This window comes from Candida tropicalis (assembly GCF_000006335.3).
Source record: "Candida tropicalis MYA-3404 genomic scaffold supercont3.2, whole genome shotgun sequence".
Taxonomy (NCBI): Eukaryota; Fungi; Ascomycota; class Pichiomycetes; order Serinales; family Debaryomycetaceae; genus Candida; species Candida tropicalis.
In genome coordinates this window covers 104882-129199 of record NW_003020049.1, presented here as the reverse complement: position 1 = coordinate 129199, position 24318 = coordinate 104882, and the positions used below count along the sequence as shown (strand labels likewise).

At 34.0% G+C, this 24318-nt stretch overlaps 14 protein-coding genes across 14 annotated transcripts; 8 read left to right on the top strand and 6 right to left on the bottom strand. All coding sequences in view use genetic code 12, as the record gives it.

Annotated features, from left to right (window-relative positions):
* Positions 1 to 361: 361 nt before the first annotated feature.
* CTRG_01148 (uncharacterized protein) lies at positions 362 to 2236 on the top strand (the record flags this gene model as incomplete). The annotated part of the gene is made up of 1 exon (XM_002546797.1): positions 362 to 2236. One exon carries the CDS (start codon positions 362 to 364, stop codon positions 2234 to 2236), a length of 1875 nt encoding a protein of 624 aa, XP_002546843.1.
* A 49-nt stretch (positions 2237 to 2285) lies between these two features.
* CTRG_01147 (uncharacterized protein) lies at positions 2286 to 3752 on the bottom strand (the record flags this gene model as incomplete). Its single annotated transcript, XM_002546796.1, has 1 exon — positions 2286 to 3752. One exon carries the CDS (start codon positions 3750 to 3752, stop codon positions 2286 to 2288), a length of 1467 nt encoding a protein of 488 aa, XP_002546842.1.
* Positions 3753 to 3897: 145 nt separating this feature from the next.
* On the top strand, positions 3898 to 4794 carry CTRG_01146 (uncharacterized protein; the record flags this gene model as incomplete). The annotated part of the gene is made up of 1 exon (XM_002546795.1): positions 3898 to 4794. One exon carries the CDS (start codon positions 3898 to 3900, stop codon positions 4792 to 4794), a length of 897 nt encoding a protein of 298 aa, XP_002546841.1.
* A 195-nt stretch (positions 4795 to 4989) lies between these two features.
* On the top strand, positions 4990 to 6279 carry PGA27 (Pga27p; the record flags this gene model as incomplete). The annotated part of the gene is made up of 1 exon (XM_002546794.1): positions 4990 to 6279. The coding sequence occupies one exon, from the start codon at positions 4990 to 4992 to the stop codon at positions 6277 to 6279; it is 1290 nt and encodes a 429-aa protein (XP_002546840.1).
* A 441-nt stretch (positions 6280 to 6720) lies between these two features.
* CTRG_01144 (diacylglycerol kinase) lies at positions 6721 to 7761 on the top strand (the record flags this gene model as incomplete). Its single annotated transcript, XM_002546793.1, has 1 exon — positions 6721 to 7761. One exon carries the CDS (start codon positions 6721 to 6723, stop codon positions 7759 to 7761), a length of 1041 nt encoding a protein of 346 aa, XP_002546839.1.
* A 341-nt stretch (positions 7762 to 8102) lies between these two features.
* On the bottom strand, positions 8103 to 9914 carry CTRG_01143 (uncharacterized protein; the record flags this gene model as incomplete). The annotated part of the gene is made up of 1 exon (XM_002546792.1): positions 8103 to 9914. The coding sequence occupies one exon, from the start codon at positions 9912 to 9914 to the stop codon at positions 8103 to 8105; it is 1812 nt and encodes a 603-aa protein (XP_002546838.1).
* Positions 9915 to 10192: 278 nt separating this feature from the next.
* Positions 10193 to 11374, bottom strand: POT1-2 (Pot1-2p; the record flags this gene model as incomplete). The annotated part of the gene is made up of 1 exon (XM_002546791.1): positions 10193 to 11374. The coding sequence occupies one exon, from the start codon at positions 11372 to 11374 to the stop codon at positions 10193 to 10195; it is 1182 nt and encodes a 393-aa protein (XP_002546837.1).
* Positions 11375 to 11666: 292 nt separating this feature from the next.
* CTRG_01141 (uncharacterized protein) lies at positions 11667 to 12296 on the bottom strand (the record flags this gene model as incomplete). Its single annotated transcript, XM_002546790.1, has 1 exon — positions 11667 to 12296. The coding sequence occupies one exon, from the start codon at positions 12294 to 12296 to the stop codon at positions 11667 to 11669; it is 630 nt and encodes a 209-aa protein (XP_002546836.1).
* Positions 12297 to 12833: 537 nt separating this feature from the next.
* CTRG_01140 (uncharacterized protein) lies at positions 12834 to 13127 on the top strand (the record flags this gene model as incomplete). Its single annotated transcript, XM_002546789.1, has 1 exon — positions 12834 to 13127. The coding sequence occupies one exon, from the start codon at positions 12834 to 12836 to the stop codon at positions 13125 to 13127; it is 294 nt and encodes a 97-aa protein (XP_002546835.1).
* A 590-nt stretch (positions 13128 to 13717) lies between these two features.
* Positions 13718 to 14554, bottom strand: CTRG_01139 (uncharacterized protein; the record flags this gene model as incomplete). The annotated part of the gene is made up of 1 exon (XM_002546788.1): positions 13718 to 14554. One exon carries the CDS (start codon positions 14552 to 14554, stop codon positions 13718 to 13720), a length of 837 nt encoding a protein of 278 aa, XP_002546834.1.
* Positions 14555 to 15496: 942 nt separating this feature from the next.
* On the top strand, positions 15497 to 17098 carry CTRG_01138 (uncharacterized protein; the record flags this gene model as incomplete). Its single annotated transcript, XM_002546787.1, has 1 exon — positions 15497 to 17098. The coding sequence occupies one exon, from the start codon at positions 15497 to 15499 to the stop codon at positions 17096 to 17098; it is 1602 nt and encodes a 533-aa protein (XP_002546833.1).
* An 814-nt stretch (positions 17099 to 17912) lies between these two features.
* CTRG_01137 (uncharacterized protein) lies at positions 17913 to 20657 on the top strand (the record flags this gene model as incomplete). Its single annotated transcript, XM_002546786.1, has 1 exon — positions 17913 to 20657. One exon carries the CDS (start codon positions 17913 to 17915, stop codon positions 20655 to 20657), a length of 2745 nt encoding a protein of 914 aa, XP_002546832.1.
* Positions 20658 to 21269: 612 nt separating this feature from the next.
* On the top strand, positions 21270 to 22799 carry FGR15 (Fgr15p; the record flags this gene model as incomplete). Its single annotated transcript, XM_002546785.1, has 1 exon — positions 21270 to 22799. The coding sequence occupies one exon, from the start codon at positions 21270 to 21272 to the stop codon at positions 22797 to 22799; it is 1530 nt and encodes a 509-aa protein (XP_002546831.1).
* A 112-nt stretch (positions 22800 to 22911) lies between these two features.
* On the bottom strand, positions 22912 to 24162 carry NPL6 (Npl6p; the record flags this gene model as incomplete). Its single annotated transcript, XM_002546784.1, has 1 exon — positions 22912 to 24162. One exon carries the CDS (start codon positions 24160 to 24162, stop codon positions 22912 to 22914), a length of 1251 nt encoding a protein of 416 aa, XP_002546830.1.
* Between the last annotated feature and the right edge of the window lie 156 nt (positions 24163 to 24318).

The window sequence follows — 24318 nt, the reverse complement described above, 5'->3', positions numbered from 1 at the left end:
AATAATAATAATAAAAAAATAATGACTCTACCAAGGAAAGATAACGAATTGACTAAGCGGATTTTCATGAGACTTAATATTAATTGCTAAATGCTTTACAATCCGATGATTGAAGATGTTCGATGCTTTATAGCCATTTAATGCTGGTTCTATTACATGTGAACAAAGACTAGGACAAGTATGACTTGTTCCCTTCAGCACAGTCGCTGTAAATGCGACACAAACAATTCTCAACAGAATTAACAACAACAGACAAGAATGAGTGAAGAAAAAAAAAAAAAAAAAAAAAGGAAAAGAGAGAGGAAAAAAACAATAAACAACGACCAGTCTTTCAAAACATTACTGACCACACTCATCAATCATGGCAACTAAAAGAAGACAATCGGCTTCTAGTGAAACAACACCAGTCAAAAAGTTGAAGAAAGAAACTTTCAACCACACACCTGAAGAATATAAAGAGTTTTTCAATTCCACGTTGGATTTAGTTTTTCATTTAAAAGATGGTGACGAAGAGTTGAGTGCCATTTTTGTTAAATTACCATCTAAGAAATTTTACCTGGATTATTACCACATTGTTAAACAGCCAATATCTTTAAATGAAATTCAAAAAAGAATAAAAAACAAATATACTGCAGAATCTGCTGATGAGTTTCTTGATGATTTTGAATTGTTATTAAACAATGCGAAAACATATAATGCCCCAGATTCTTGGATTGTTGCTAGTGCTACCAAGATAGTAAATTTTGTTAAGGACCAAGTCAAAGAATTTGAAAACACCCCTAGTAAATCCTTATCTTCAGTCACCACAGCTGCGACAGAAGCTGTTGAAACACCAGATCAAAAGAAACCAAGAATTAAGTTAAAGTTGAAGCAAAGACACGAAGAATCTATCCCAGAGGTCAATACTCAAGATTCCGAACCTCATATAACTTTTGGGAAATTGGCTGAGTTATGTCTCGAAGTGTTGAATGATGTTGTAAATCACGATTTTCCAGACATTGGTGTTATTAGTGAACCATTCCTAGAAGAAGTTGACACAGATTTCTACTCCGATTATTTGGATTATGTATCAAAACCAATGTCATTTAATACAATTATATCTAATTTGGAAAGGAAAAAGTTGTTGAGTCCAAAATACCCCTTGCTAGATAACTTACAAAAATTCCACGATACCACTACTTTGATATTTGACAATGCCAAGGCTTATAACAATGAAGGATCTCAAATATACCAAGATGCTGTTTTATTGGAAGAATATTTCAATGAAAAATACTCCGAATTAAAACATAAAGTTGAGAAAGATGGACCAAAACAAGCACAATCAATGGGACCAAAGTTGAAGCTTAATTTAGGTAAAGCAAACGCAGCTACCGTTTCAACACCCAAAAGAAAGAGAAAAGCTGTATTGAAAATAGAACCAGAAGAAACTCCAGAAGTAGTTGATGATGTACATGACGATCAAGTTGAAGTGGATCAAGCTGAAAAAGATAACGAAGGTAACGCCGAAGAAGAGGACGATAGCAACAAAGAAGTTGGAGCTGAACAAGACATTGCAAACACATTAGGTAAGTCCTTACCGTTGCTTCCTGAATCTAATGCAATAATCCAAGAATCAGCATTGTTTTCCTCTCCTGCAGTTGCCAGTAATGTTACTAAATTTGTACAACAAAAATTCTCAACTCCTGCTACTATTATTCCAAGAGAGAAAGAGATCAAGAAAGGCTTATTTCCAACCCACCAAACCACCTCAGTAGCCACACTTTTTTCATACAAGGTTCCAAGTAATGGATACACCAATCAATCATATACAGTGGCTTTGCCAAATGGAGTCCTGCCGTTTGTATCATTCAAAGTTTCTTTACACAATTTATTGTACGAAGCCAAAAAGCGAGACTTGATTGATGATCATGGATTATTGAACCAACCTGCCAACGAAGAATTTCATTGTAAATTATCAGTGAATGAAGAGGAAGTCACTGGCGTTGTTGATTGTTTCAAGGAAGAAAAAGGTTCAGAAGATGTTTTGGGTGTTCAATATGACGTGAGACTAAGTTATGGTTTGAATGTGTTGACTTTTGATTGTAAAGTTGCCCCTGCATTGAGTAAGAAAATAAAAAATACAGTTATCGAGGAAGAAGAAATTGCTGGTAGACATACAAGACATCAATTACAACAAATGCAAAAAACATGGGATGTCGAAACCATCACCTTTTATGTTGTTTGTAATTCTGGATAAACCAACCATTCTATAATTTATTTACATATGTACTATTAATTTTTGTTTATTATTTACCGATACAAAAGTTTGAGAATACAACGTCAAGAATCTCATCAAGGTCTATGTACTCACCAGTAATTTTACCAATTCCATCAACCGATTGAGTTAAACAGTCAGTGGCTACCACAACATCATCCTGTTTTGCCCATTTGTAGAACTCATTAAACCCATATAAAATATCATTTTCCAAAATGTCTTGAATTCTAGATGACACCAATACTGGATCCGATTCGTCAGTTTCAGCTAAACTTTTGAATTTATTGACCAACAACTCTTGCAATTCATCCATACCTTGACCACTCGAGCATGACACAACTTGAAACAAATCTTTTGGAACATTCAACAGCACTGAATATTGCTCAATCATGTCATTCACACTATCAGGATATAGATCTTGTTTGTTTAATACAATCAAAATGTTCTTTTTCTCTTTCATCAAATTTGCAAGATGGTCTTTTAATTCATCAGTATTTTCTGTTGTAGTTGGATCCAATACAACAATAATCAAATCAGCCAAATAGGATCTTTCTATAGCTCTTTTAATACCTTCTCGTTCTATAATATCGGCCTTTTCTAGCATTCGAATACCTGCAGTATCTCCAATCACTACTTTGAAACCGCCAATTTCACATGGTATATCAAGAGCATCTCTAGTTGTACCAGCAATCTCACTAACAATTGCTGCATCTTTATTAACCAATGTGTTTAATATTGACGATTTCCCAGCATTCGGTGGACCCAACAATGTAAGTTTTATCCCATTCAATAAAATCTCCAGAGATCTAACCTTTTTCAAGTATTTTCTTATTTGTTCTTCGAGTTTTTTGATATTGACAATAACATTGTTAATCAACGTTTCAGTTTCATCTAAATCGTGATCTTCTCCAAAATCTATGATAGTGGTTAAATTGGCAATTTCTTCAAGGATATCTTGTCTCCATTGTTTGAATACTAATCTTGTTTTACCTGATGAACTTGACAAATTAGCTAATCTTTGTTGTTCTGTTTCAGAGTTGATCATTTCATTTATACCTTCCAATTCAGTCAAATCTAATCTCCCATTAACAAAAGCTTGTCTTGAAAACTCACCTCTATCTGCTTGTCTTATAATTATCCCTTGATCAGGTGCATGTAGGGTTTTAATGGAATTCATTACTGCTTTTATGATTGCAATACCACCATGTAAATGCAACTCTAGTAAATCTTCCCCTGTGTAAGTTTTGGGACCAGGTAGGTATAAAGTCAATGCTTCATCAAGGATACTTGGTTTATCTGTTTCCGTGGAAAGTAATTTTCGTACACTTGCTATTCTGTTCTTTGGTGGGGTAGTTGTTCTTGTAAGTTTATTATAGATATATTTTGCTTGTGGACCTGAAATTCTCACCACTGCAATTGCAGATTTTCCTAATTTAGTGGATAAGGCAAATATAGTAGGTTTAAGAGTGTTTGTAGTTGAAAGAAATCGACGAAACATCTATGACCGTTAAAACTTGATTTGATTATCGAATCAACCTCATCTGAAAAATTTCCAGTTCCGAAAAAAAAAAAAAACTCCTCCTCAAATCTCAAATATAAGAGGAAACCTTACTTGATTTCAACCCCACAATACCTGATTGACAATGTTCCAGTCAATTTCAAAATCCGCCATTCGATATTTATCAACTAGTCAATGTTTATTAAGTCATGAGAATCCATTAGGTATACCTAGATTATCTAAAGATCAGATCCCGCGTGCATCGCAAGGAATTCCAATAAGACAAAAAATCCCCAATGTAGCAAATATAATTCTAATATCATCTGCCAAAGGAGGAGTAGGGAAATCTACAGTATCGGTAAACACAGCTTTGGCTTTACATAAATTAGGTAAGAAAGTTGGTATTTTGGACGCTGATATTTTTGGTCCCTCGATTCCAAAGTTAATGAACTTATCAGGAGAACCACGATTGTCCGGTACAGGAAAGTTACTACCATTATCAAACTATGGAGTACAAACAATGTCAATGGGATATTTGATAAAACCAGAGCAGGCTATAGTTTGGAGAGGTTTAATGGTAATGAAGGCATTACAACAATTATTATTTGAAGTGGATTGGTCACCAATAGATTATTTAGTTATTGATATGCCACCTGGTACTGGGGATACACAATTGTCAATTGGTCAATTGTTACAAATTACTGGAGCAATTATTGTAAGTACACCTCAAGATATTGCATTGATTGACGCAGTGAAGGGAATTACTATGTTCAATAAGATTAATATACCAATAATTGGCATGGTACAAAATATGAGTCATTTTATATGTCCAAATTGTAATCATGAAAGTCATATATTCAAAAGTAAAGGAGCTGAAAAAGTTGCAACTGAGAACAATTTGAAGTTGTTAAGTTCTATTCCATTGAATGAAGAAATTTGTGTACAAAGTGATAGTGGTAAACCAATTGTTGTCAGTGATCCAAATTCACCGGTATCCAAACCTTATTTTGATATAGCTAATGAAATTATCAAGTTTAAATAAACAGAATAACAATTTTTTATTCATTTTTGTTTGTATTTTTGTATATTTCTTTTATATAGGCATTACAATATTTATCACCAGAATAGCTTCTTCTCTTAAAAAGATTATTTTTTTTTTCAACACTTTGTGGTTAATTTAATTTGGCACCCAATAGAGTGATCTATTCTTTTTTTTAAGATCTTATCCATAAGTGCAATGTATTTTAGTTGGATCATTATTGTATTATTTACCTTGTTGGGATATTGTAGGAGCAATTTTCAGAATACTAGTCATTCACCTTCAAATGATAAAATATCGTTGTTCCTCAACCATTTTCAGATCTTTAAAGATTTATTGCCGCATAACGGTGATTCCAAACCCAAAATCAAAGAAACAAGACCTTTAATACAAGTTCTGAGGGATGGTGTTCCTGTAAACTTTAATAGAGTGCCAGCATTAATTATTAGAAAAAACATCACCACAATCACCCTTGAACCACCGATCACCACCGCCACTGCTTTGAATTTTCTGACTGCTAATAGAAATGAATACTTTAGAATTGGAAGTACAACTAGTAGAGCAGATCCATTGTATGAAATTAAACGGTTGGAGGAATTGGTTTTAAACTTAAAGAAAGAAATGTTAGATCAACAGGAACAATTTAAAAATGAATTGTTGAAAATTTACCAACCTAGCCCAATTCAAAGAAACTTGATAACCCCTACTATTACAAGTTTAATAGAGACTACAAAGACAAGTTTTAGTCAATTATCTACTAGTAGTGAAATAATTGTGATACCTGAAAGTTTACATCATGTTGAAGTACAAACCACTGAAATAGGACACGTTACTCATCATCATAAATCAGAAAAGATACATCCCAAAGATATTTGGAATAAAAAGAATCCTCCAAACTCGGTATTAATTGTACCTCAATTCAAATATCATCACCAGCATGCAACAGCAACTCCATTGGCTTATTCAAAACCAAAACAAATAATGTGGACTAATTTTCCAACTACAACTCCTCATATTTTTTACGAAAATAATCATTTTCTATTTAATCATGAACAATTAGCCAGAAGTACATCTGTTAGTGATGACATCGAAGAGTATGAAATTGTCCAAGAAATGACTGATACAGAACTGGAAGAAAGTGATACGTCAGATGAAGTTCAAGAAGTACAAACAGATAAAGAAGTCATAGAACGTACATTTTTACAACAGGCAAGATTGAATCGTCCACGGCCAACATTTGAAGATCCATTTGTTGATTTACAAACCATAATGACGGTTACAATGACGACCCAAACATTAGAAGATTCTTATATTCCTAGATCCAGTAGACGGAAAGGTGCCAAACACAACGAAGGTTTTAATGAACAACCTTCCTTCAAATTCGATGTTATTGATTGGATATTTGAAAACACAGGTAATGTATTGAACAATTTGCAAATGGTGATAGTTATTGTTTCATTAGAAATGGTTCTTCTATATTTACTATAAAAGAGAAATCTTGATGGTGGTGTATATAATTTTTAGTGTAGATCTTGTTTTTTTTTTGTCTTGAACTCTTTAGTGGTTGCAAAAGAATTCGATTGGTTGTCAGTTAAGAATTGCATGTGATTTTATTTTATTTTATTTTATTTAGATCTTTTGTTTATATTTTTTTGTTTTAGTGCAAATTTTGTTGGGATGGCTGTGTTTACAATTATGCACGACGACATTTTCTCGTTTAAGCGAATTTTTTTTTTCTTCGTAGATGATGCATTGGTGCGACATTCTGAATTTTTTATTTTTTTTTCTTGAATTTCCTGTTTGCCGGACTTGAATCAAAATTTGTTTCACTTCACATCAGTTCTGAATTTTTTTTTCCCTTCTTGTTTACTTCGATCTGCTTTTTCTCTTCACTGCATGATATAACAACCCCAGACAATTATATCACCGATGTCATCTACACCATCCAGTCCAATAAAGAACGTAAGTTCAGATAGTGGTTCCTCAGAAATCAGATTGAGAAAAGAAATCAAACGAACTATTTTGGATTTCGATAGTAATAGCTCTTATATTGAAGAAGAAGACAAAACTTATATCTATACAAATTCCAGCATAATAGATGAAGATGATGAAATGGAAGATGATGAAGAGGAAGATGTAAGTGGAGAATTGTTGAATGGAGAAGACGATGATTTGGATAGCACTGAAGTTGAAGGTGAGGATAATGTTGATGAAGACGATGACGATTCCAGCACTGTTTTGGAAAAGTTAGATGGCGTTAGTTCTAAAGACGAAAAGAAGCAAGAATTTACCCAACCATTAACATTCTATCAATTCCTTAAGAAACATGAAATACCTAGAAAAATTTTCCACTCTTCAATCGGTGTTTTGACTTTATGGTTATACACATTGGGTGTTACGATCAATCAGTTATTTATCCCATTGGGTACTTGTTTCATGGGTGTTTTGATTAATGATCTTGTGCGTTTAAACAATCCTAAACTTAATGAAAAAATCTGTCATGTTATGTCATTTATGATCAGAGACAGTGAGTATGATTCATACAACGGTACTTTGTTCTATTTAGCTGGTGTTTTGATTGTACTTTATATGTATCCAAAGGATATCTCTGTTTTGAGTATTCTATTATTAAGTTGGGCCGACACTTCCGCTTCTACATTTGGTAGAGCTTTTGGCAAATACACTCCTAAAATCAGTAAGGGTAAATCATTGGCTGGTTGTTTGGCTAGTTGTGTGACTGGTATTATCACCAGTTACTTGTGGTATGGATATTTCATTCCAGCTTATAATAATGTCAACAAACCAGGTGAAATTTATTGGAACGAACAAACAAACAATTTGAGTTTGAATGTTTTCTCATTAGCAGTTGGTATTATTACCAGTTTGTCTGAAGCTGTGGATTTTGCCGGAATTGATGATAATTTTACCATTCCTGTTCTTAGTGGAACTGGTATTTATTGGGTTGGTTAGATTAACTCAAAAGATTTAAATATAACGTGTGTTCATGTATACCCCCCATTTCAACCCTCGCCTACGATATATCTTGATGGTTTGTTAACTTTATATTTAATTAAGCAACAATGGTTCTTTTTTTTTGTAATTGTTTTACTTCAATTTAATTTTATTTCGTTTTATAGATGTATAATTCATAATAATAAGATAATTTCCGATTGTTACTCATTGAACGTGTGGATCTGTATGCACTGCTGCTTGTTTTTTGGTGACATTTTACAGCCAAATTGAACAATAAAAAAATGCTAGAATTCATGCATGCTACAACCAAAACTTTCTATAAACACCCTCGACATTACTTAAAATATATCATCGTCGTCATCATCATCTTCACCAAATTCATTTAACAAACCCGCCTTCATTAAAATATCATCCCAGTTACTACACAATATAACAACAGCTTCACTTAATGCAATGACAACCATACCGCTTCCAACACCAATCCAAAGACCGTAAACTTCTAAACCAACTATCTTACTCAAGATCATAGCTAATGGTAATGCAAAAGCATAATACGAAATAAAATTGATATATCCACCAATTTTTTGTGATCCTTGTGCACGTAAAATACCACTGCTTACAGAGGCTATACCATCAAAAATCTGCAAAACACTCACTAATGGATTCAACAAATTAACAATTAATGAAATCACCTCTGGATCGTTGGAAAATACCCTGGCAATAGGATATCTAAAAGACCACAAAATTAAAAAGTTCAATGTAGAAACTATAATAGATGCAATCATAGCGACTCTGGTGGCTGTTATTGCCCCTTTCATATTCTGACCACCAATGAAATTGGCTATTCTGGTTGCTGCAGCAATACCAACAGAAAATGGTACCATATAGGTTAATGATGCAATACTAGAAACAGCACTTTGTGCTGCAAGTTGTACAGCACCAAAATATGAGGCGAATAAAGTCATTATTTCGTATGCCATATATTCAGACTCCATCATAACAATACCAGGAATTGCCAAACGCATGATGTTACCCCAGTCACTAAACAACTCTTCCCAAGACGCAATTCCAAACCAACATTTCTTACCATCAATATAAGCAACATAACCAATTAACAAGACAAACATCAACCAATAGTTTACACCAGCAGAGATTGGAGCACCTACATAACCAATTCCATAAGTCTCATTCCATACCAAGAACCAACTAAGTCCGATATTAATAGGTGCACTAATGAACAAAATCCCTGTCCCAGCTTCAAAAATACCTTGCGCTTGTAAGAAACGTTTTGAGTTTTCAAACAAGATATACCCAGGAGCTCCCAATATCAAGAATCGTAAGTATAACTGGGTCAAATAAACTACTTTAGGATCATCTATGACGTATTTCATCACTGCTCCAGAAAACCACCAGAACAATGCACAAGGGAGAAACATCACCAATGATAAAACATTAGTTCTTTGTACATAAATCGACATCATTTCATAATTACGTGCACCAAATGCTTGAGGACACAATGTGTCAAGTGCAGTAGCAGTTCCTTCAAATATCGCAAATGTGATTGTTGCTGTCATTGTAGCCAATGAAACAGCACCCAATTCCTTTGTACCCAATTTACCCACAACAACCAATGCAACTATGGAGAAAAAGTGTTCCAAGATAAATGTCACCACCAATGGTATGGAATTCTTAAATAAGCTTTTTGATTCTATCTTGTAATTTGTTTTCATTGTGAAAAAATCCTCCATCAAACATGAATCATCAGTAGAGCTTCTTCGCCTTCTTCCAAATTCGAGATTAGCAAAGTCTTCATCACTATCACTTTGTGCTGGGGATGATGCGGCCGACACTCGTCGTTGATGTTCTTCATGTAGCCAACTCTGAAAAGATTCTTGATCATCAGTTGTATGTACGGAACTTAATGTAGACGGGAGTGACCGTGAAGTACTTACACTGGCAGCATCACTATTATCATCGGGCTGTTCATATTGGGATCCAGTTTCAATATTTGAAAGAAATGAACGTTGGTCATCACCTAATCCATAAAGAAAAAGTGGGTATTGTGTTGACGGTGCAACAAATAATCTTCTGGGTCTACCTTTTGTTGCTGTCCCATTAGCAATATTATTAATTGTAGGGAATAAGACCATAGTTTGTAACCTTTAATTGTAATCAAGATAATATTAAGAGCAATAAGAATGAGAAGGAAAGGAATACAATCTGAAAAAAAAAAAGAAAAAGGAAACCAAAAAAAAAGAATAGAAAGTGTACACAGAGACACAATTCTGCGTCGCCAATGATCGTGGTGTTAGATAACAGATTTTAGACTTTTTATTTTTTTTCATACTTCTTCTACTGTCTCAGTTCAGACAGAATTTTATTTCACGAACTTAATGTTATTTATATTCTATCTACTTACTCTCTACTTCTATTCATTGACAAACAACCCAGCATAACCTTGTCCAGTACTCATACACATTGAGACAACACCTAATTCTTTATTTTGATCTTTCAACCCATTCAACAAAGTTGCAACCAATCTTCCTCCCAGTTGTCCTAGTGGATGTCCCAAGGCAATTGCACCACCATATGGGTTAACTTTATCATAATCAAGGCCTAATTTTTCAATACAATAAATCAGTTGACTTGCAAAAGCTTCATTAAGTTCAAAAATGTCAATATCTTTTGTTTCTAAACCAAATCTAGCCAATAATTGTGGAATTGCAGCGGATGGACCAACCCCCATAAACGCTGAAGGAACACCAGCAACACTAGATCCAATAAATCTTCCAACTGGTTTGATACCAATTTTTTCTGCATTTGCTCTTGTGGTTAATATAGCTGCAGCACCACCATCGGAAATCTGGGACGAATTTCCGGCAGTTGTAGTACCATCATCCTTGAAAACCGGTTTTAAGCTTGCTAATTTTTCTAAAGTGGAACTTCCTCTAATTCCGTCATCTTTTGTAATTACAACCTCTTCACCATTTTCTCCAGTAGTAACAATAGGAATGATTTCTTTTGCAAAATGTCCCAGTTTAGTGGCTTTATCAGCTTTCAAGTGAGAGTTCAATGCAAATTTATCTTGATCTTCACGGCTAATACCAAACTTACTAGCAACATTTTCACTGGTAATACCCATTGGCATTAATACATTTTTGGCTTCATCACTAGCATTTTCATAAAAATTTTCAGCAATTCTTGTTGGAATACCTCGATGTGGGAAATAATCATGCGTCATACTTTCAACTCCAGCAGAAATAGCAAATTGATTCTCTCCTGATAATAAACTACTGCTTTGATAAGTTAATGCTTGAGCAGAACTTGCACATTGTCTATTAATTGTATTCACGGTGGTTTTTACTGGGAACCCAACTTTTTTAATTGCCAATGCACTTGCTTTATGACCACCCAAAGTTTGTAAAACCGTACCAACTAAAACATCATCTATTAAATTAGGATCGACTTTAGATTCATCCATAGTACCTTTAATGACTTGGTATAAGATCTCTTCAGGGAAAAGCTTCAGTAAACCACCTTTTATGGCTTTGGTGTTTGGGGTTCTTTTAGCGGCAAGGATAACAATATCATTAGCTGATTTCTTAAACATGGTGAATGTATGATTTTTTGATAATAGCAGATTATTTACTTTAGAAAGAAACGGGAAATCAAGTCATATTTAAAGTTACTGAATCCCGTTGAAAATTGTCGTTTATAGTGGAAAATTAAAGGTGGGGTTTACATAATTAAAGACAATTGCGATCATAGGAAAATAGATATTTCCGATTCCGCTCGGAAATACTAACAAATGGAAATATGCATACACAATTATATAACCCCCGGGGCAAGACAAATAATATTAAAATAGTGGGTCTTGTGTATACAATCCCTATATATAAAATTTAAATTTGATTTCTAATGTTGATGTATTCATCATATTCCAACTTACTTTTTAAACCATCGTATTTCGTCAACTTCAACCAACCTTCATTCAAACCTTTCTCATAAAACTTAAGGGTATTTGCTTTAGAGACAGGATAATCAGCCTTCTTTAGTAAGTAATACAATGTAGTCAATTTGTCCCACTCTTCTTCTTCGGCAACACTAGGTAAGAAAGTTCCAGAATAGTGTCCACCATCAATATCGAATGAAACTTTTAATCCATTCAATCCAATTTCCCATTCTGTTGGATTATTAATTGGAATAAAATTGTCTAATAATGTCACCGATACTTCTAAATCTTCAATTTCATTAACACTAATTGGCGGGAATCTTGGGTCTTGTAATGCTGAAGTCAATGAAAATCTTGATACTCCTGAATCTATAGATAATTTGGAGAAAGTTCCGATACACCCTCTTAAGTTGTGATTTTTATTCCATGTTATAAATAATGGTGCCAGTGTTGGAAAATTACTTGGATTCTCTTTAAGAATTTGGTAAAATTTGGATAACGGAATCTTTTTTTGACTGGGATCAACGTTTAATTTATTACATAACGTTTCAAATGCGTAACAACATAAAGCTTTTGACATATTTTATCGATTTTAAACCAATTGAGTTTGCTTGTATGAGAAATTGAATTCTTGCTAACAGTTGCAACGAACTTCTTGGTCTCCAATTTTTTTCTCCATTTCATTATTTTTCTGAGTTTTACTTTGCCTTATCGTTGCTTACTTCCCGATAAAAAAAAGGTCGTGCAAGTTTGTTGAGTTTAGAATTTCAGTTTCAACAGAACCAATTATAGAATTGCTTCCATTCAAGGCAATTGATTTATTCCGTGTCCGTGTAAATACGGTGTTAATGTAGAACAGCCTTTTATCTTCATCAATAATTCCAAAATCTTCAAACTATAATGTGGAGATTAAGGAGACTTGTAAAATTGAGTGGCAAAATATAATATCTAATTTTGCTTCATACATTATGATGCAAAAAAAAAAAATACCATTCCACAAAAATGAAAAACTTATCGGCTATAAAAAGGTTTCAATTTTTCTTCACTTTCCCTTAAACAGACAGACGTACAACATTTCATTATTCAATTGATTCAATTAATTCTACAATATTTCACAATGTATCGTCATTACTATCGAGGAGGTCCTTGTTTTGGATTTGGTGGGTTATTCTTATTAGGTGGTGCTTTCTTTTTAGGTACGGTTTTTGCTGGTGGCCATAACCATCACCACGATGGCCCATTTTGGTTTAGAAACCATCATCATCATTATGCTTGTCAATGTCCTGAGTGTGTTCGTAGATTGGAATATAGAGCCGAATGTGAAAGAGAATACTACTATAGAAAATATGGCAAGGATACTCGAAGAGATACTGCCAATGATCCAAAAAGCAATAGTGATTACAAAGAATGACTACTTTGGAAATTGATGTGGTGCACTCCCCCACAATGAACTTGTAAATAGGGTATGTGTATATGTATATTTTTATTGTTCTCATTGTTCCCCTCTTTATTGCTAAATATCTTCTTGTATATATAATTTTAAAAGATAACACACAATTAAAGTTTCCATTATCAAGCCAACCCCTAAATCTATTCTGTCATATAAATAGACCCATACTTCCTTTCAACTACCAAAAAAATATACAAAAAGAGCAAGAATTTAAATCAAGTTCAAAGTTTTTCACAAACACAAATGGCAGCTACTAATAATCAAATCCCTCGAGGAGCATACAAGTCTTGGTTAGGTATCGGTGCGGTGGCACTTATCGGAGGTGCCTATATGCTACATAGAAGGAATTCTCGACATGAACCTGGATGCAATTGCAGAGAGTGTTTTAGGAAATCAGGCAGCTATAAGAATTGGGGTCCACGTGAAAGACCAAATGCAGGCGATGATTTTATTAAAGATTGAATGATGCAGAGATGTATATATAGTTTATACGGAAACAACAACACCAAAAAAAAAAAAGAGAAATAGGCTAATATAAAATACACATGTTATTACCAGTGCCAATATGCAATCAAAATACAAATGGCAGCTAAACCTTCAATCATCAAACCCATGAATGTATAATATTTATAGTCTCCAAATAATATCATATACTTACTTGGTTCTTCAAAATTGATACCATGAAACGTAGTCATAATAGAATATGCACATCTAACGATTAAAATTACTAAACCTGAAATTAACAACTTGGCGATGATGTTAAACTTGTCTCCGATGGATAGCATGAAAACTAAAATTGCAATCATTAATATAACACCAACCAAGAATAAAATTGACGAGGTTCTAAGAAAAGTTCCAACTGATGATGGTGGGTTTGTTTCCGATGCTTCTGAAGTCCCATAAATACTCAAAATAACTGCTACTATCAAAACAATTGTAACCAACTTAAATGGCCAGAATTTTTTTGCAAAGTTAGTATGAATTTCTTCACTCTGGTTTTCAATATCATTAGCTTTATATTCTACATTAGGAATTGGTGGGGACCTTCCATTATGCAAACCACCCTGTTGATTGAACATATGTTGAATTAATGAACTAATTGATCTGGTTATAAAACCCAAACTAACAGTATCAAAGACGTATGTTGGAATAAATAAACTTAATTGGAAGTTCTGTTGGTGCATAAAAACTAAAGCAAGGATACCACCAGCCACTTTAAGCAAAAGAAATAAACCAAAGAGAATAAAGAATGGTAGCATGGGTTTCAATTCATTTCTTTTTTTAAGTTTAAAAATAATAGAAATAATAAATTCAATCAAGAAGATAAAGAAAACAAATATTTGGACATAGGAAACAGTTTCCCACCCGGTGTAATTTGGCAATTGCATCAGTGATAAACGTTGTTGTTGATAATAATAACAGAGGTTAAAAAAATTGTGAATTATATGAGATTAAAACAAAATCTAACGTGTATTTATAGTTCATATGAATCACAATCATTCAGTAGCATCTATAGCTTGTTAAGCCAATTCTTCAGGCATTACTGCAAAATTGTTTCTTGATATTGGAAAAAAACAAAAATTTAAGCGTGAGAGCCGCGGTGCATAAGCATCACTTTTTTGTGTAATGATTGAGTTTCACACCAAAACACACACACTAGATTGGACCAGAGCTATAATGAAAAGTTGTAACCAATGAAGGAAAGACAATTCAAGTGGTTAAATATCCACTCGCATATTGCTATTACAAACATACTATAGTGATACAGCCAAAAAAAAAAGAACGGATTCTCTAGCATGTGGGGAGGATTACATGAGTGACTTTATTTTATGATTTTACTTTGAGGCTTAATCCGATTTCATTATTCTTCTTTATCCGATTACATAATCGGTTAAGTTTTTCTGGCTTTCACGGCTATGTGAATTGATTGAAGTATTATCTTTCTATGGGCAAACATATCAACTGGAACAATTTAGGATTGGTTAAATCTGTCATTCATACAGGCAGTGTTAACATAAAATTGAGTATTTTCTGCAAGGTTTATTTGTCATTAGCAAAATAAAAAATTATCATAGGCGCCATTAGTAAACGAGGCAACTAAGAGGGAAAAGCAAAAAAAAAAAAAATTAAAGTGAACTTCTTGGAACGAGGGAATAGCAACATCAATGGAAATTAATTAAATACTTCAAGTCTAAAGTATTTTCTTTTTTTTTTTTTTGTCAATTTGCTTTTTGCTTTTTATATAAATTTAAACAAAACCGTTCATTTCCCATTTTGAAAAAGATCTTTCACTATAGATATTCAGACATTTATTTTTTTTCTATTGAATAATGACGATCCCACTTATTGGAAGATTAAGCTTATCTGACTGGCCATTGGTCATCGTATCGTTCTATTTGGCATGGCTTGAATTTGTTATAACTTTGATAACTACTTTATTACCAAGTGGGTTCATTGACTTTTGCACGTTCATGACCAAACAATTTTACAAATTCACCAGAAATCCCATTACTTTGATTACTAAATCTAAACAAATCGATGTGAATGAAGAAGAGAATATTAAATATCTGTACATCAAATCGGATGTTACCAACAAGTTTACAAAGAAGAATTATGATTTAATGATTGAATTATTAAACGCAGAGAACATAGAACAGATGGTCAAATTATTTGGGTACGATATTGAAAGCAGAATAGTCAAGACTGACGATGATTATTTGTTAACAATACACAGAATTGTGGGCAAAAACAGACCATCTAATGGAAAAGTGGTGTATTTACATCATGGGTTATTGATGTGTAGTGAGATTTGGGTAACCATGATTGACAAGTATCAAAATTTGCCATTTATTTTGTACGATTTGGGATACGATGTGTGGTTAGGAAACAATCGTGGTAACAAGTACAGTCAAAAACATTTGCGCCATAATTTGGGTTCTACGGCATACTGGGATTTTTCTATTGATGAGTTTGCATTGTTTGACATTCCAAATACCATTGACTATATCTTGCAAGAAACTGGAAATGAAAAGTTGACTTATATTGGTTTTAGTCAAGGAAGTGCCCAGGCATTTGCAAGTGTTAGTGTTCATTCAGATTTAACCAAGAAGATTGATCAATTAATTGCTATTTCCCCAGCCACTACCCCACATGGTTTATTCTCAAGAGTGTTGGATGTGTTATTAAAGTCTTCTCCAAATGTTGTTTATCTTTTATTCAGTCGACGCGTTTTGATGCCATCTTGTATCTTTTGGCAAAAAATCATGTACCCACCTTTGTTTGACACTCTGATTGATATTGCCAACTATATGTTGTTCAATTGGAAAGCTAAGAATATTACAAAACTCCAAAAGTTGAGTAGCTATGCTCATTTATATTCAACAACTAGTGTCAAATGTGTTGTTCATTGGTTTCAGGTGATGTCTAGCAAGAATTTCCAAATGTATCACGATTCAAAACCGGGAACATCCGGCCTTAATCCAATTACTTATCCGTTGAAGAATATAAAAGTTCCAATTCATTTGATTTATGGAACCACAGATTCTTTGGTTGATATTGATGTTATGAAAAGTCAATTACCAGAGAAGACTACAACCGCTCATCCAGTTGACAATCATGAACATTTGGATAACTTATGGGGTGACGACGTTTACGAATTGGTTTTCAAACCCGTCTTAAAATATTTAGGTGAAGATGTTGACAAGGTATACGCCAGATTATTCAAAACAGATGGGAGCACTAGACTCATCGAAAACATTATTAGAAGCGATGCCGAAACACTTACAGTAGAGGATGAAGATGGAGAAGTTTTGAATGCCCAATCTTATCTCAAGTCAGTTAATGGTAATACTGATGAACCTGTTCCGTTGGAAACACCACTTGTAAATGAATACGAAATTCAACAGAATATCGGAGGTAATATATTTGTATAGAGGTTATTAATATAAATAAAGAACAAACCAATCAGTCAGTTTATGTACATAAATGTTTTATTTTTATTTCTTGCAAAATGTTCCTAAGAAGTCGTGTACTTCGGTCCAGTGCCGCTTTTTTTCTTTAAAGAAAAAATGAAAACGATGTTGCACAAAAGTGATATTTGATTCACCAAAGAAAAGAGAGTGAGAAAATAAAAGAATGAGAAAAAAAAAAAAGAATTAAAGAAAAATTTTGGAGGTCAAAAAAATTTACAACCCACTTCTTTAATCACTCTCACACTCATATCAACCATTCCTATTAGGATAGAATTCGTTTGGCGAAACCAGTATTAAGTCATATATACCATGTCGAACGATTTGACACAAGAACATCAAGTTAGCGTATGTATTTATATGATATCACGAAGATAAAACTCAGCAGGGTTTTCCCAGGTCATTTTATGCGGTTTTTTTATTTTTAGTATTGTAATTTGTTGCATTTTTCCCTTGGGTAATTATCTTTCGGTTAATTTTTTTCTTTTACATTATTGTTGTGGCTATAATCACAATATGATCTTATATTCAATGTACTAACTATTCATGTCTTTTTCTTCAGAATACCAACAGTATCAACATTGATTTTCACCCAAATGGTATGTTCTCAGTCTATTTTAATTTGAACTAGTAGTTAATGAACTTTTGATATACTAACACTTTTTTTTTCTGAATAGAACTTCTTAAACGTATTCTTAAAGAAATCCCTCGGTCTTTACCCTACTATAATAATAATGAGGTTCCAACCGATAACGAAGATCCAATTGTACTGGAGTTAATGAAGTTACATCCCCACAACTCAAGATTGGTCATATCAAACATTGCATATAATGAACAAGTTGTACAATATTCCGCGAAATTGCAGGAATTGCTATACCTTTTATTGGACGAAAGTCAATTAGACGATAATACAAGGATCAGTATTGAAGCATCCCTAGCTGAACTAACCACATCATTACCCATCCTGAAGCACGACAACTACGTTTATGACTCAACCGGTTCTTCAAATAGAAAATTCAAAAACCGTCAATTCCTACCTCATCCTAAATCAACAGACTTGACATACCCAAATAATTACTTGTCAAAAATATTGATAGATAATTTTGACTCCTTGATAAGATTCTCAAAGACTTATTTTAATTTGTCTCTAGCTTCACAAATTACAAAGTATACGGTTGAACTAATTTACCAACTATATTATTGGGAAATGGTGCACCTTGTTTTTATAAACCCTAGTATGGTTGACTTTTTGGTCCTATTGAAATTTGAAATTATCAATACTTCCTTTGGCCCAATAATCAGGCCACCTGATACGTACTTGAATGATAATATGTTACAAGGTTTACAGTATCCTTATCCTTATCCATTTTATAATTATTCGTACCATTCGTTTAATGGCCGCATCGAAAATGATAAATTCAATAAGGTTAAAATTACACCATACATTGATATAACCTTGAAGAACTACAGTGGGGCAACACAAACTAAGCGCAAAAGAGGAAGAAAACCAAAATCAGAAGCAAATACAACAGGCAGAGACACTGGAAGAGCAACCCCAGTTGAACTTAGTAGAACCATTAGTGAAACGTCTGACTATGAAAGTAAAGACAAGCGAGCCAAAACAGAGCTTAATACTCCAGGTATTCCTTTACCATATAATCAAGGACAGACGTCATTACAACAACCACAGATATCTTCCGGTTCAATAATGGCATCGACTAGTCTGCGCAATAATGCTAATTCTGAAGCATCTCGTGATGTGCCACCACCATTGACTACATTTTTACCAAATGCTAGAAATTATCCTCAACCACATAATCAACAACCAATCTTTGGAAACAACCAGTCTCCACAACTCGCTTCAATATCTCCAAATACAGGATACCAATCAGTACATTTAGCTTCAGGAATTCCTCCACGAACTGAAATTTCTGGCCCAACTAAAGGTTCAAACATTTCTGTGCAAGGAATGTCACAACAACAATTACCTAGTGCACTTCCAATTCCAATACACCAACAATATGCAAATTCTCCATATCAACGCATCCAAGTTCCAAATACAGATAATGATCTGCAACTAGTTGGAAGAAACTCGGAAAATATTAGAATTCCACCAATTGCTAGCGAATCTGCTTCTCCAGGTCATATGGAGCGACAACCAATGTCTCAACAACAACAACAACCGTCCTCGGAATCTATTGCACGTAGTGGCTCTGTTAATACATCAATTCCAATGGTAAACCCAATAGCTAACTATAGGGGACTGGCAGATAACGTTCTTCCATCCATTAGCAAGTTGCGCAGTGATCAACAATCTCCAACTTCATTGAGTAGTATTTCTGGATCTCCTGATACTAGAAGCTCACCAACAACATCCACCTTTAGTATTCCTAAGAATTACCAATTTTCAAAACCAGATCAATATCAACCTCCGGGTTTGTCATCTGGTGTACCAATAGCAATAGGATCGTCACAACAAAAGTCGCAGCCTCCGCCACCACAACCTCAATCACAACCTCAATCACAACCACAACCACAACCACAACCACAGCTTCAACTTCAGCCACAACAACACCAACAGTCTGAATATGTGTCTAATTTTGATAGTCCACAACTGAACATTTCTTCTACTGCAACCCCACCAGCAGTAGGAAGTTCGTCCAATGCGTACCAAGAACAAACTAATGAAGAAAAGACCAAGAAACAAAAGAGTGGAGTCATTCACCAATGTCATTTGACGGATCCGAACACGATGGCAGAGTGTATGAAGATTTTTTACGGTAAAAACGAGTTATTGAGACATCAAGAGTTTGTGCACGCAACAAAGAAGAAAATTTACAAATGCATTTATTGTGCAAAAAATGGAGCCAAGGTTCAAAGTTATCCAAGACATGACTCATTGGCTAGACATATTCGAAGAAAGCATGGTATCACCGGTAAAGAGAACAAGATGGCAGTTAACTATGCAAAAGAAAATGTCGAGATTATTGATCCCGATCAGTTAGTCACCAAACAACATGATTTTCAAGAGCACTCAACACAAGTTACTGCTGCGACACAAGTTGCACCACCTCAACAAATTCTGTATTCACATCCTATTAGATATGGTAGACCGGCTCCTATCCCATCGTATCTCCAACATCGTCGACTGAATTTGTTTCCACAAACTCATCGTCTCAATAAAGGTCAACAACGTGCTTATGCGATTGCTGGAAGTCAGCCCAATAACTCACAGGTTGCTATTCCTCAGAGCGAATCTCAACCCCAACCCCAAGCACAATCTCAACCACAACCATTACAACCGCAAGATGCAACTGGTGTTACTACTTCCGTTTCGTTTCCAGCCCAAAGTCCACCTCCTGTGAGATCTGGAACCATGTTACCTTCACCTAGAGAAATTGTCAATTCCCCACCATACGGTACCACGCCAATCAATGTGGCATCAACCCCGATTCACCCTAATCCAATCCAGATTCCGCATCTTCAAGAAGGTACATCCAATAGCGAAAACCCAAAGCAGTAACGAATAGGGGTTAGCAATGTATATAGATACTTTATTTAGTTCTTGTATTCTTTATTTTTTGTTTCTTTGATGATTGTATAGTAAGAATGTATATTGCTCATTAAATTAATATTTTTACTGAGTTTGCACTTACTGGTTGCAAAAAAAAAATGGAAGAAAAAAAAAAAAAATTAAAAAAAAGTCGTGCAGATTGTAACCAAAAATAAAAACTCGATCAAGGAGGGCAACAAACAACCAATGAACACCAATAGTTTAAAGATCAAAAAATCTTCTTGATAGAACTAATGACATTAAAAAAAAAATACAGTGCGTACAAACTTGCATATTTGATAAGATTAAATATACAACCTCTATTACTTGAGCATTTCTATTTGATAACACCTTCTGTGTGAATACGTACCTCCTGCAAATATGACCATCATTTTGTTGCCAAAAGTAAAATACAAAAAAAAAATAGGTGTGACGATTTAACGAGAAAAACAAATTTTTTTTTTCTTTTCAATTTTTTTTTTCTCAAGTAATTTAACAACCAAAAAAAAAATACTGATTAAAGTATTCCTTTTTCCTTTTACAACCTCACCCCCCCTTTTATTCCTAGCTATTTTAATAACAATGGAGACTCCTCCAACTACTACTACTTCAAATGTATCATTTGGTGACACTAAGGACGATGAAGAACAAGTCACTGTTAAGATAGAAAAGAGCCCTGCCACTTCCCCTGTGAAACTTAATTCTACTGGCAGTGATCAACAAACAGATAATCCAAATATTGTTGGCGAAAATATACCCACTCCCAGCCCTCCGGCAACTATAGATGCTACTGAACCAGAAAACAAGAAACAACAATCTGGATTAACAAAAGATGAGGAAATGGGAATTCTTTTAACTGTTAATCCTTCAAACATAATTGAGTACGCCAACCATTTAAATCGGATATCCACAATTTTATATGATGGGAACTTTGACAGTTCAAAGTATTTATCGTCGCTTCATTCAAAGTTGAACGAATTAATTGATAATTTAACCAAGTTTGTTGACTTGGAAAACCCTTTGAATAGTAAATTGTATCTCATAATTGATATCAACTTTGACATACTTATCAAATTATCCACTAGCTATAAAGTCTTGGAAGTGTCCACGGTTTGCATCAGATTTTTATCCACAGTCTTCATGAATTTAAACTATTGGGAAGTTTATAATTTGTTGATCAAGAAACCGGTGTTGTACCATTTTCTCACGTTGATCAATTTTGACTTAAATGAATGTTATACGAGGTTCATAAATGACTATTCCAAATTCGCATATAATAAGATTCAACAACCATCGGTATTGAAGTCAAGAAATAAATCACGAATGGCAAAGAGAAAAAGACAAAAGTCCAACAGTTCTGTTCCTAATAATGGAGGCATGGAACTTCCTAACCCAGATGAAAATCTCACACCTGAAGAACGATTACAACGATCTCAGGCATTCTTTTCATTAAATCCAGATACTTCAGACCATGACAAATATGTTGCTGATATCTTGTCAGGAGCAAATAGGCAAAAGAGAAAATTTAGACCAGATGTTAAATTACTCCATCACAAGATCATTAAAAAACCACAACCAGCAGCCATTAAGCCATCCACCAAGTCTTCAAACTATGATCCTGATGTAGTACATGAATGTCAATTACCTTCAGCTGAGGAACCACATAAGTTGTGTTTAAGAAGATTCTCCAGAAAATACGAATTGATAAGACATCAAGAAACTGTCCATTCCAAGAAGAAAAAGCTTTTCAAGTGCTATGTTTGTGTCAAACAGAATCCAGGTGTTGGTCCAAGAATCTTCACCAGACACGATACTTTGGCAAAGCATATTAGAGTTAATCATAAAATTTCAGGAAAAGAAGCGAAAGCTGAAGTTGCCTATTCCAAGAAACATGCAGAAGTTGTTGAAGAAGGTGACATTACTGTTCACGTAGGGAGGCGCAAAACTAAAGTTGATTTTGAGTTGAGAGCCCATATGGAGAAACGTAAATCAAGTGGTGATGATACTAACTATTTGGAAACAAGCGATTTGGAATCTGGTGAAGAAGAGGTTACGTTTAACAATAAAGATAATCCAATAGAGAAGCCAGCTGAGAATACAACTGTCAATTAGAATTTGTTTTTATAGGTTATCTTAGTATTTCAATTTTTTTTTTCTTCTATACGTGTTTACTAGTAATACAAAATAATATAATATATAGTGATAATAAAACAAGTAATTACAATCAGTATATACTTCTTTCGTATTCTTGTTGTTCAAGAATAGCTTGTTTTATTTCTGGATCATCCACCAAATCCAAAATGTCAGATGAAATACTTGATAAACCCGTCACTGGTCTAGCAATATTTTGATTTTCCATAACAACATCAAAAACTAAGTTTTCGTTCTGTTTATCATTGACTTTTTGAATGAATGATCTAGTCGGCTGTGTTCCTAGAGGATAGAAATTCAAGTTTGTGTAAACATCCTTATATCCCTTATAAAAAGCCTTTGATCTTACTTCATATAACTTGTTGTTATAATCTGATGTTTGTTTTGCTATTTGATACAACCAAGTAGGATCAGTTTGATAGTTAACTATTGGAGTAGCAGTTAGTGGTGTGGCATGACCAGTACTTAATACACTTACATCACCTAATACATTAGTCAACTTATTCTTGTACAATTGATCAGGATCTGCCAATTCACCTGGAATATCGCCATTATCAATTGCTCTTTGTTCCCAAAAATCATCAATTACTTTTTTACCATTTTCAATCATCCTGGATCCAAATTCTCTGAAAATTGATCTTGCAGTGACTAAATTTACTGCACGACCTTTATATGAATTTGGTATTATACCACGTTGAATCAAATCCATCTTTTCATCGTTATCGGCAACTTTTTTAAACAAAGTACGATGCGTCTTGAATAACAAGTATGAATCACGGAATCCCACTAATCTTGCTGGTTCAGTAGAAATCATAAATAATCGATCACCATGACCTAATAATTTAAATGTTTTCATTCGGAATTTTCTATCTCCTTTCAAATAACCCAACTCATCTATTTTTTCTAGACCTTTAGGATCTTCCAGTGGTATTACAACTTCATCATTTTCAATTAATTTTGGATTTCCATCTTCATCAAATACATCATCTCCATATAATTGAACCTTTTGTTTCTTCTTACGACCACGTTTTTTCTTTCCACCTTCTTCACCAGTTCCTTCCTCTCCTGAATCTTCTTCTTCTTCTTCTTCATCTTCTTCTTCCTCACCAGACTCACCACCTGCGTCTTCTTCTTCATCTTCTTCTTCGTCTTTGACGGCTTTTCTCTTCCTTCCTCTTTTTGTACTAACATTCACTTCTTCTTCATAATCATCTTCTTCAATATCATCTCCTTTATATTCAACATCTTTATCTGGTTCTTCACTAGGAATAATATCCGACATTTTTGTTTGTACTTTGTTGGTGGTTTGTTTACTTGTCTTCATGTTTGATTTTTTTTTCTCTCTCTCGATTTTTTTAATATTCTCTGGAAGTTTGTTCAGGACAATAAGATACACGTGAATATAAATCACGTGTATGCATAATTAAGGAAAAGTACCCTAGAACTTGAACTCGATTGGTTAATGCTAACCATGAACGAC